Raw genomic sequence first — 13080 nt, forward strand, 5'->3', positions numbered from 1 at the left:
CGGTAGAGCATCTAAATCACAAGTCATAACCCATCATCCAGAATTCACATCAAAACTGCCGAAATGAAGAACATAAAGTCACTCCTAGTCTCATAACTCTCAATGATGAATAAAAACAAAACGATAGACATGTCTACCACTATAGAATCTCCCAGCACGGATAAACACATAAGCATAGTACTAAATAACAAAACTCACTCACATGTGAAGCAAAATAGGACTCATCCAATAAGCAGAATCGAAACAAAATATGAATGATGCTCCTCTATAACAAATCGAAACCATACATATATGACATCATCTAGTGCAGCGGCCTCAGGCCTACTGTAGGAAACACATCAACGGGTTGGGCCTCCCCCTATTGGGCGCCCTCTACTCGCCTGACCTGTATCCTATGTTGGCGGTGTAGGGATATCAGCAATTGGAACCAAACTCATAGCCTGAATACCCCGCTGTATTACATCTGTCCAGAGTTTGGGACAATCTCTCACCATGTGGCTGGTATCTCCACACTCAAAGCAACCTCTTTGCTGACGTGGCTGTGAAAACTATACGGTACGAGTACTTTGAGACCCATGGGTACCTGAAACACCGTGCAAAGCCTGAAGTGCAAACTGAACTGGCTGACCCACAAAACCTCTACCATGTCATACCCTACTTCCAAAATAAGGACCAGTGGATCTCTCCGATCTGCGAGATCTCTTAGACTCTCTGTCCTCTCTCTCCTGACCCTGTCTGTCCTCTCTCTCCTGGCCCCATATGTCCTCTCTCTCCTGGTCCCTCATGCCCTCTAATCGGTGGGCAATCTCCACCACCTACTGAAATGGAACATCTGACTCCAACTCCCGAGCCATGCTGAACCGGATATCATGCCTGAGCCCCTCAATGAATATACGGACTCACTCTCTAACTGTAGTGACCAAAACAGGTGCATATCTGGACAAATCACTGAATCTAACAGCATACTCTGACACAGACATAGTGCCCTAGTGTAGCTGCTCAAACTCCGAGCGCCATACATCCCGAAGGGTCTGGGGAACAAACTCTCCCAGGAACATCTCTGAAAACTGAACCCATGAAAGTGAAGCTGCATCGGCCGGGCTACCCAACTCATACGCTCGCCACCACTGATATGCCACTCCCTTATGCTGGAACATAGTAAAAGCAACCCCACTTGCCTCCACAATACCCATAGTGCAGAAAATGCGGTGGCACTCCTCTAGAAATTCCTGTGCAACCTCTGAAGCCAAACCACTGAAAGTAGGAGGGTCATACTTCTTGAACCTTGCAAGTCTATGCTGTTCTTCCTCAGATGTTGTGGCCCTAAGCATGGGCTGAACTAGGACCACAGGCTGAGTTGCCATGACACCTGGAACCTGACCAATGTAGACTCGCTGCTCTGGAGTACGGGCGCGCGGGAGTCTGAGCTCCTCCCCTAATCTGTGAAGTACCTGGTGCAATCGGAATCAACCCCTCCTGAGCCAATGTACCAAACATGCTCATGAACTATGCTAAGGTCTCCTGAAGTCTGGGGGTAACAGCATGCGCCTATGATATCTGTCCCCTAACATGATCTACTCGCAGCTCCTCAACTGCTACTCTGATAGATGCTTTAGCTATAGCACGTGCTCCTCCTCGGCCCCTGCCCCGACCTCTAGCAACACCGACTCTAGGGGCAGCGTCATCAGTAATAGAAGCTCGTGTCCTCACTATCTGTGAGAGAATAGAATGACAAAGGCTCAAACTCTGAGATCAATAAATTCGCACGATAGGAATGAAAGAAGTGAAACTGTCCTAATAGTTTCGTAGCCTCTCGAAGATAAGTAAAAATATTTCTGTATCAATCCGCAAGACTCTACTAAACTCGCTTATGACTTGTAGCACCTATGAACCTAGGGCTCTGATACCAACTTGTCACGACCCCAGTTTCCCTTAGTAGGATGTCGTGATGGAACCTAGTCTCTAAGACTAGGTAAACCTAACACTTACTGAATTAATAGAAGAAATCAACCATCAAACGAAGAATATGAGATAAAAATCTTATACACAATTTCAATTCCCAAAATCGATAGTACAAGTCATAAGCTCTATTGAGTTTGCTACCAAAACCTCTAAATATAACTGTTTCAAAATAGAGATAAACAGTGCAAGTATAATAACAGAAGGTGACTCCGAGGCCTGTGAACGCAGCAACAAGTTTACCTTGAGTCTCCACAGCAAGATTCGTATAGCTAGCTAGCGATCGACTGACTCCGAATTACCTGGATCTGCACAAAAATGTGCAGAATTGTAGTATAAGTATACCACAATGGTACCCAGTAAGTATCAAGACTAATCTCAATTGAGTAGTGACGAGGGACAGTTAAGACACCTACTGGACTAGATAATCTGAACAAGTATAGGTATAGAACTAACAGAGTATGATATCTCTATAGAACTACGCATAATGACGACAATAATACGGTGCTTGCAATAGGAAATAGAAGCAACAATTAGCAGCGGGACACCACAAGTAATAACACAGTAGAGTAAGCTGGACAGAGTTTAAATCCGGTGAAAAACAAATAAAGGAAAGACAAGTAGCAACTTGATAAGAATAACTTCTTTCGTACCAGGTTTATTCAATAATCCCCACGAGGTACCAAACCTCAAAACTCACACAATTCACGGGTCCCAATTCATGAACCCTAATCACTTGGCATCTCGTGCCCTCATTACAACTGATAACTGCATGGACGACTCACGTGTCAATAGAACAAATCTCACATACAAGACAAGTAGACATAGTGCATACAAATGATCGGTAACATCAATGTTAATCTTTTTAAACCAATAGGGTGATAAAGTACATGTATGCTTGTGCAATTGTTCTATCACAGTTCGGGCTAACGAATAAGAGTAGAGAAAATGAATGGCACATAAGGAATGATTCCCATAATTTTCACCAAGTAAAACTCACACAAGTTAGGCACGCCACTACACAAATATCAACAACAACAATGCCCCCAGGCCATCACAAGTCATCACAAATCAATCCTCGACATAGCCAACCTTGTCTCGCCACGTACGCAATAATAAAGTAAAGGTCCGCCTTGTCTCGCCGCAAGCACATAATAATATTCCCACCTTGTATCGCCACATACGCAAACCCACATATATAGCCTGCCTTGTCACGCCGCATGTGTCAATATCAAAAGTAACAATAGCACGACAGAAACCTCGTGCAAACACCCGAACAAAACCTCCCAATAATTTCACGTGCCAAAAACACAACATCCCAATAGAATGACTTTCACAACATGTGCTTTTATCCCACAATATTTCATCTAAACAGTGTTAATACCACAGCCGCGCATAGCCTTTGGATCAACAAACTGAGTACAACAACAACAATAGCGCGAGAATACGACAAGTAAATCAACTCAAGAGCTTTGGATCACAAGGAAGCGGTAGAACAAGCTTACAAAGAATAAACACAATAGGGAATACTAGTCTAAATAAGAATGGCTCAACAAGGAAGAAATAATATGTAACAAATGATTCCAAATAAGGGTGAGGCAACTATGATAAAGGATAACTAAACTTCATTTAGGGTTGAGCAATTACGAAGAGATGCAACAAATTCAATTAAGGATAAGCAACGGAAAAGATAATCATAACCTCAAATAAGGATAGACAATTACAGAAGAGACAATAATAATTTCAATTAAGGATAAGCAATTAGGAAAGGATAGCATGGCAATCGAAGAGGCCACAACTTCAGTTAAGGCACACAAGAGTCAAATACGCAATAAGGGTTGAACATGAAGCAATTAATTCAAATTAAGACACGTAGAGGTAAAACTAGTAAATGGGGAACTTAACATAACAAAACAACTTTATATCTAATGTACATAAGAACCTAAGGGCCTTAAAAGAACAACTTTCCACAAATAAGTCCGAGCACGTACTCGTCACCTCGCGTACAAGGACTTCACATAACACAATTAACACCAAAGACTCAAATCCTAAGGGGTAGTTCCCCCACACAAAGTTAGGCAAGATACTTACCTCAAACCACGCTCAATCAATCAATCAATTAGAAGGCCATTCCCTAGATTTTCCAAGTCCGAACGGCTCGAATCTAGCCAAAATAATTTTATACTATAAATATAACTATAGGAAATTAATTTAAATAATAAAATGATGATCTTAGCTAAGAATTGAAAAATTGTTCCACAAAGTCGACCCGGGCCCGTGTCTCGGAACCCGACCAAAATTACAAAAACCAAACACCCATTTAATAACGAGTCCAACCATGTAAGAAATACCAAATTTCGATAACAAATCGACCTCCAAATCTTAAATTTTCGTTTTTGAAGAGTTTTACAAAAATCCCAATTTCTGCCATTAAAAATCGAATTAAATGATGAATATAACCATGCATTTATGAAATATAATCACTTTCGGATATAGAACACTTACCCAAGTCGAAGTCTTGAAGTAATCCTCAAAATCGCCCAAGAACCGAGCTCCAAATATTCCAAAACGAAATAAGAAAAATGACCAAGTTCGATCCCTTAACAATCTGTCCAGTTCCGCATCTGCGGACATATTTATTATGCCTGCGAGCTCACTTTTGCGAGAAAAATCATTCTTCTGCACTGCCTTCACTTCTGCGAGTACTATCGCCGCACCTGCGATGTCGCAGGTGCGGAAGAAATTTCGCTTCTGGGAGACACCACCAAGCTGCCAGCTTCCGCTTCTGCGTGCTGGAATGCACTTCTGTGCTTCTGTGCACAAGTTGCCGCTTCTGCGGCCTGCTCCATTAGCCTCTATCCATCTTACCTTTAGTCGCTTCTGCGATCAAGTTTTTTGCAGAAGCGATTGCACCAGCAAGTCCAAAATTCCAGCATTTCCTTGAGTCCAAAAATCAATCCGTTAACCATCTGAAATCCACCTGAGGCCCTCGGGACCTTAACCAAATATACCAACACATCCCAAACTACAATACAAACTTAGTCGAGGCCTCAAACTACATTGAACAACGTTAAAACTATAAATCGCACCTCGAATCGAATTGTGTGTTTTCAAATCTTCCAACTTCTATAATTTGCGCCGAAACGTATCAAATCAATCCGGAATGACTTCAAATTTTGCACACAAGTCATAAATGATGTAATGGACCTGTTCCAATTTTCGGAATTGAAATCCTACCCCGTTATCAATAATTCAACCCTCGGCCAAACTTATAAATATTTTAAAACTTTAATGTTTTTCCAATTTTTGCCAAAATGCGCTGAATTGTTCTACGGACTTCCAAATCTATATATGGACATAAGCCTAAGTTTGAAATCGTCATATGAAGCTATTGAAATCATAAAAACTTCATTCCGGAGTCATTTTATCAAAAGTCAAACTCCGATCAACTCTTTTTATTTAAGCTTCAAAATAAGAATTGTTCTTTCAATTAAATTCTGAATCTTCCGAAAACCAAACTCGACCGCACATGTAAGTCATAATACATATTACGAAATTTCTCGGGGACCTTAAGCTACTGAACGGGAGTTTAATTCTTACGGTTCGTTACAATGTGGGAGATTCTATTATTGTGGACTGTGTTTACCGGTCGTGTTTAGTTGTTATTGGTGGGTTTGAGACCAGAGTTGATCTATCATTACTCAATATGATAGACTTTTATGTGATCTTGGTCATGGACTAGTTGTCACCCTATCACACTATTCTAGATTGTCACGCCAATACTGTGACACTAGCTATGCCAGGTTTGCCGCGGTTGGAGTGGAGGGGTACATTAGATTATGTTCCTAGCAGGGTAGTGTCCTTCCTTAAGGCAGGGTTGTGTCCTTCCTTAAGGCACATCAGATAGTTGAGAATGGATGTGAAATATATCTAGCCTTTGTGAGAGATGTCAGTGCTGATACTCCTACCATTGAGCCAGTTCCGGTAGTGAGAGATTTCCCTGATATGTTACTAGCAGACCTTCCGGTCATGCCACCCGATAGGGATATCAATTTTGGTATTGTCTTGGTGCTGGACGCTCAGCCCATTTCTATTCCACCATATCGTATGGCACTAGTGGAGTTGAAGGAGTTAAAGGAACAATTACAAGTATTGCTTGCTAAGGGTTTCATCCGGCCTAGTGTGTCACCTTGGAGTGCTCCGATTGTGTTTGTGGAAGAAGAAGATGGATGGTACTATGCGGATGTGTATTGATTATAAGCAGTTGAACAAGGTTACAGTAAAGAACAGGTACCTATTACCGCGTATTGATGACTTATTTGACCAACATCAGGGTACCAGAGTGTTCTTGAAGATTGATTTGAGGTCAAGGTATCATCAGCTGAAGATTCAGGATCCGGATATTCCGAATACTGCCTTCAGGACTCGGTATGGTCACTACGAGTTTTTAGTGATGTCATTTGGGTAGACCAATGCCCAGCAACATTCATGCACCTGATAAACAGTGTATTCCAGCCATATCTTGACTCATTCGTCATTGTGTTTATTAACGACATCTTGGTATATTCTCGTAACCGAGAGGATCATGAGCAGTATTTGAGGATTGTGCTCCAGACCTTGAGGGAAAATGTTATATGCAAAATTCTCCAAGTGTGAATTATTGCTTGATTCAGTGGCATTTTTGGCTCATGTGGTGTCTAATGAGGGGATCAGGGTAGATTCGAAAAAGATTGAGACAGTTCAGAGTTGTCCTAGACCGTCTTCAGCTACTAAGATTTGGAGTTTCCTTAGTTTGGCATGATATTATCGCCGTTTCATAGAGGGTTTCTCATCCATTGCTGAACCTTTAACAAGATTGACCCAGAAAGGTGCTCATTTCAAATGGTCCGAGGAGTGTAAGGCGAGCTTTTAAAAGCTCAAGACTGCTTTAATTACAGCCCTAGTATTGGTGTTGCCTACAGGCTCGGGGTCTTACACTGTGTATTGTAATGTGTCACGTTTTGGGCTTGGCGTGGTGTTGATGAAAGACGATAGGGTAATTGCTTATGCATCTCGGCAGCTGAAGGTTCATGAGAAGAATTATCCGGTGCATGAATTGGAATTGGCAGCTATTGTTCATGCATTAAAGATTTAGAGGCACCATTTGTACGATGTCCTATGTGAGGTCTATACCAACCACCGGAGTCTCCAGTATCTATCCAATTAGAAAGATCTTAATTTATGGCAGCGGAGATAGTTAGAGTTGCTGAAAGGCCAGCATCTTTTCACTATTCTATTCACTTACCCAATTCAATTATAAAGTATCCAACATCTTTTCACTATTATGTATCATCCCGGAATGGCCAAGGTTGTGGTCGATGCTTTGAGTAGAAAGGCGGAGAGTATGGCCAGCAGAGAAGCCACTAGCCATGGATGTTCAGGCTTTGGCCAATTAGTTTGTGAGATTGGATGTTTCGGAGCCCATCCGGGTTCTTGCTTACGTAGTTTCTCGGTCTTCTTTATATGAGCGTATCAGAGGGCGTCAGTATGACGACCCCCATTTGCTTGTTCTTAAGGACACGATACAGAACGGTGATGCCAAGGAGGTTTCTATTAAGGATGACAGGGTGTTGCGGATGTAGGGACGGATATGTGTGCTCAATATAGACGGGGTGCGTTAGTTGATTCTTGAGGAGGCCCAGTTTGTGGTACTCCATTCATCCAGGTGCTGCTAAGATGCATCAGGATTTGAGGCAACACTATTGGTGGAGAAGAAATAAGAAAGATATACTGGAGTATGTGGCTCGGTGCTTGAACTGTTAGCAGGTGAAGTACAAGCATCAGAGGCCGGGCGGTTTGCTTTAGAGGCTTGAGATTCCCAAGTGGAAGTGGAGCGTATTACCATGGATTTCGTTATTGGTCTCCCACTAACTTTAAAGAAATTTGATGCAGTGTGGGTGATTATGGATAGGCTGACCAAGTCGGCACATTTCATCCTGGTGGTGACTACCTATTCTTCGAAGCAGATGGCTCAGATCTATATCCGTGAGGTTATTCGTCTCCATGGTGTGCCGATGTCCATTATATTCGATCAAGGCACATAGTTCACATCGCATTTCTGGATGGCCGTGCAGCCTGAGTTAGGTACACGAGTTGAGTTGAGTACAACATTTCACCCCCGGACGGACGGATAGTCCGAGCACACCATTCAGATTTTGGAGGATATACTACGTGCCTGTGTTTTGGACTTCGGGGGTTCATGGGATCAGTTCCTACCGCTTGTAGAATTCGCCTATAACAACAACTACCAATCAAGTATTCTGATGTCATCTTATGAGGCCCTACATGGGAGATGGTGTCGTTCTCCAGTTGGTTGGTTTGAGCCGGGTGAGGCTAGGTTGTTGGGCACCAATTTGGTTCAGGATGCCTTGGAGAAAGTCAAGTGATTCAAGATCGGCTTCGTACAACACAGTCCAAACAGAAGAGTTATGCTGATCGGAGGGCTCGTGATGTAGCATTTATGGTGGGAGAGAGGGTTTTGGTGCGGGTTTCACCCATGAAGGGTGTGATGAGATTCGGGAAGAAGGGCAAGTTGAGCCCTAGGTATATCGGGCCTTTTCAGATCCTTGAGAGAGTTGGTGAGGTGGCCTATAAGCTTGCATTGCCACCTAGCTTATCGGTAGTTCACCCGGTGTTCCATGTATCAATTCTCCGAAATTATTATGGTGACCCATCCCATGTATTAGATTTTGGCTCAATCCAATTGGACAAGGATTTGAATTATGTTGAGGAGCCGGTGGCTATCTTGGACGGGCAGGTCTGAAAGTTGAGATCAAAGAATATTGCTTTAGTGAAGGTTCAATGGAGGATTCATCCGGTCAAAGAGGCGACCTGGGAGACCAAGCACGATATGTGGAATCATTATCCTCACCTATTTGTCACTTCAGGTATGTCTCTATGAATGTTCGAGGATGGACGTTTGTTTTAAAAAGGAGAGAATGTGACGACCCGACCGGTTGTTGTGTATTTGTGCCCCGTTTCCCCTTTTGATGCTTCACACATGTGTATTTGTGGCTTTATGACTTGTCAGGTCGATTAATTTCATTCAAGGAAGGTTTTGGGTTAATTTGGACCCTTTGGTTCTTGGCTTAGAAACCTAAGTTAAAAATATTGACCAAACTTTGACTTTTGTGAAAGTGACCCCGGAACGGTGTTTTCATGGCTCCGATAGGTTCGTATTATAATTTGGAACTTGGGCGTATGCTCGGAAATGAATTCGGAGGTCCGTAAGTTGATTTGTGTTGTTTTGTCGAAAGTTGGCAATTTGAGGTTTAGAAGATTTCTAGTTTGACCGTAGGTTGACTTTTGGCTATCGGGATAGGAATTTGGTTTTGGGACTTGTCCGTTATGCTACTTAGAACTTGTCTGCAAAATTTAGTGTCATTTGGAGTAGTTTTGATAGGATTCGGACGCTTGGTTGCAATTCTAGAGGTTCTTGTACTGTTCTTTGAAATCCATGCGTCTTGATGCCCAATTCGTAGTTCTAGATGTTATTTTTGTGTTTTGAACTTGCGAGCGAGTTCGTATGATATTTTTGGACTTGTGTGGATGTTTGGTTTGGAGCCCCGAGGGCTCGGATGAGTTTCTAACATGCTTCGGAATGGTTTTGAAGTGAAACAGGATTTTTGGTGTGCTGGTGCTCTAATGTCGCAATTGTGAGCATCAGCCTTGCAATTGCAAAGTGGGCAGGGGAGGTCAGATGTTGCAAATGCGACATCCCCCTTCGCATTTGTGAAGTCAGTGTAGGCTTGGGTTGGGTCGCATTTGCGACCATTTGGTCACTTTTGCAAAGATGGCAACTTCACAATTGCGAAGCCTTTGTCGCAATTACGACATTTGAAAAGGATATCAGGGTTCGCAATTGCGATCCCTATTCCGCAATTGAGAAGGTTCGCAAATGCGAACTAAAGGTTGCATTTGCGATTTCTGCTGCTAATCAAAATGGATGGGAGTCGGGATTTAGGTCACATTTTTCATATCTTAGAACCCTAGACACGGTAGGAGGCGATTTGGAGAGGGGATTTTCATCTACAAATATTGGGTAAGTGATTCTAATCAATTTTCAACTATATTTCATGATTATATCTTGGATTTAACATCAAATTTATGAGTATCAAAGAGGAAAATTGGGGATTTTTGTCAAAGTTTTGAAAAATGAAGATTTGAGTTTTGAGAGTTGATTTGGACTCGGATTTGAATATAAAACACATATATGGACTCGTGGGGTTATGGATAGTCGGAATCTACCCTTGGACCAGGGTTTTGACCGGGCGGGCCCGGGGTTGACATTTTTGGGAAATGTGTAAAGATCATATCTTATCTATCGTAATTGGTTTCCCTTGCATTGTTTGATGATAATAAGTCATTTTTGGTTAGGTTTGAGCCGTGTGGAGTCAAATTATAGGGGAAAAGCTATATTCGAGGGTTTATTTGGCCTAGTTGAGGTAAGTATCTTGCCTAACTTTGTGTAGGGGAACTACCCCTTAGGATTTGGATTGTTCTTGCTAATCTTACTATGTGAAAGATGTGTACACAAGGTGACGAGTGTGTACACGGGCTATATGTGATATTTTGATCGGTTTAGACTTTTAGACTTCTTCCATACATTTACTTGAATTTGTTATAACATGTTACATCTTTTTATTGCTAAATTTACTCTCACATGCTCTAATTGATGTTGTTAGCATTTGTTATACCCTTTATTATTGTAATTGCTCTTATATGCTTAGTTGAAGTTTCTACTTCCTTATTATCTTGTTACCCTTTTATTGTTGAAATACTCTAACTTGAAGTTGTTATTTCGTGAAATATTTTTCTGTTGAGTTATTGGTGTTGAATTTGTGGAAGTCATTAGCACATTGAGGTTGAAGTCGATAATTGTTGAGATATCTTTTCTTGTTGAGAATTCCTCATTCACTTTATTATTATTGAGATTCTTGTACACATTGTGATTGAGCCTTGTGCTATATGTTGTGATAACATTGGTATTGTTGATTTTAGCAAGTGTTGTGGCAAATGGGCACATGCGGTGCGATTTGATTATTGTGTTGTGATATTGATATGCATGCAGTGATATAAGGATATGGGTTGATACACACACGGTGAGATAAGGTGGGAATTTATACGCGTGTTACTAGTAAGGGAATTACTTGAAGCCACGGGTGAGATAAGGGGGCTAAAACGCATGTCGCTATTTCGTAAAAAAATATTTTTAAAAGTAAATGCAAGGTTCATGTGGTGATATAAGTAAAGATTGTGATAGAAATTGTAAAATGTGGATATGAGGTGTGGTACCTCGGTTGTGATTCTTATTGTACATTTCATGTTAAAAAAAGGCTTGTTGGTCGAGTAGTTCTTGTTGATTTCTTCATTGTTTTATTTGTATTTATTCGTATTTGAGTACTTGTTGTTCTCATGATGTGTTCACTTCTTGTTGCCTTTACCGCTTAAATTTCCATTGTTAGCTTATATTATTGAACTGCTTATCTATCATTTACTTCCTCGCCTTACATTATTAAACTGTGATATATTCTGTTCAGTTTTCTTGTCCTAGTAGGTGTCTTGACCTGGCCTTATCACTACTCTACCGAGGTTGAGTCTGATACTTACTGGGTACCGTTGTGGTGTACTCATACTACGCTTCTATACATTTTTGTGCAGATCCAGATACATATGCCCGTGTTGGACGCCAATCATTGATTAGCTATTTTCGGAGACTTCAAGGTACACCTGCTCGACGTTCGTGAGCCTCGAAGTCACTTTCTGTCTTTAGATGTTCTACTTTTATTTCCTATTCAAAATAGTATTGTGTTTCGAGAATTTTAGTGCACTCGTTGTAGAGCTTAAGACTCAGTTCTACCAGATTTTGGGAGTTATTTGTCAGTTGTATCTACTGGGGTTCATTATGATAGTTTAACAGTTTAATTTGATGTTTAAGTTATTGTTTCTGCTATCTTTCAATATATGTTAGGCTTACCTAGTCTTAGAAACTAGGCCTCATCACGATATCCTAAGATGGGAGTTTGGGGTCGTGAGAGTTGGACATGCAGATGGAGCTCAGCACTGCATTTCACTCGCAGACGGATGACCTGTTCAAGAGGACTATCCAGATGATTAAGGATATGTTGAGAGCATGTGTCATTGATTTTGGAGGCCATAGGGACCAGTTTCTTTCATTGGCCAATTTTGCCTACAATAATAGCTACCAATCCAACATTCAAATGACATTGTATGAGGCTTTTTATGGTGGGCGGTGCCGTTCTTCTATTGGTTGGTTTGAGCCTGGTGAAGCTAGGATGTTGGGCACGAATTTTGTTCTTTATACTTTGGAGGAGGTGAAGTTGATTCAGGATCGCCTCCGGACAGCGCATAGTAGGCAGAAGAGTTATGTAAACAAGAAGGTCCGCAATATAGATTTTATGGAGGGCAAGAGGGTGCTTTTGAACGTTCCACCAATGAAGGGCGTGATAAAATTTGGGAAGAAGGGAAAGCTTATCTTGAGGTTTATTGGCCCGTTTGAGGTGTTAGAGAGAGTTAGGGAGGTTGCTTATAGGCTTGCCTTGCCTCATAGTGTTTAGGGAGTTCATTAGGTATTTCATGTGTCAATGCTTCGGAAGTATCATGATGATAAGTCTCATGTTCTGGACTTCAGCATGGTGCATCTTAATGAGTATTTGACTTATGAAGAAGAGCCGATAGCTATTCTAGATCGACATGTTCAAAAGTTGAGATCTAAGGATATATCTTCTGTGAAAGTGCTTTGGAAAGGTCAGCCAATTGAGGAGGCTACTTGAGAGTCCGAATTCGATATGAGGAGTAGATATCTGCATCTTTTTACTAATTGAGGCATATTTCAACATTCGTTCAAGGACGAACGGTTGTTTTGAGTTTTAGCTTTCCATTCCGTTGTTTGATACCTTGAATAGCTTAACTTGTTTATTTATGACTTGTGTGCATGGTCCGTTTTGATTTTTGAAAAGTTTAAATGTGTTTTTTTAAAGCAAATATGATTTGTTGGAGTTGAACACAGTCAATAATGTTGATAAACAATTCCAGATAAGTGTTTTGATAATTTCAGTAGGT

The 13080-nt window shown here is 41.3% G+C and overlaps 1 protein-coding gene across 1 annotated transcript; it reads left to right on the plus strand.

The window, feature by feature from the left end:
* Positions 1-12047: 12047 nt before the first annotated feature.
* LOC138909065 (uncharacterized) lies at positions 12048-12791 on the plus strand. Its single transcript, XM_070200125.1, has 2 exons — positions 12048-12499; positions 12650-12791. Exons 1-2 carry the CDS (start codon positions 12048-12050, stop codon positions 12789-12791), a joined length of 594 nt encoding a protein of 197 aa, XP_070056226.1.
* The last annotated feature ends 289 nt before the right edge of the window (positions 12792-13080 follow it).

Source organism: Nicotiana tomentosiformis, chromosome 1, assembly GCF_000390325.3.
Source record: "Nicotiana tomentosiformis chromosome 1, ASM39032v3, whole genome shotgun sequence".
NCBI classification, from domain to species: domain Eukaryota; kingdom Viridiplantae; phylum Streptophyta; class Magnoliopsida; order Solanales; family Solanaceae; genus Nicotiana; species Nicotiana tomentosiformis.

Bases quoted from the DNA above. Each gene is read 5' to 3' on its own strand.
- LOC138909065 (XM_070200125.1), top strand. From the start codon at position 12,048: ATGGAGCTCAGCACTGCATTTCACTCGCAGACGGATGACCTGTTCAAG. The intron at 12,500-12,649 runs GTTTATTGGCCC...TCTGGACTTCAG, and splicing joins AAGGGAAAGCTTATCTTGAG to CATGGTGCATCTTAATGAGT.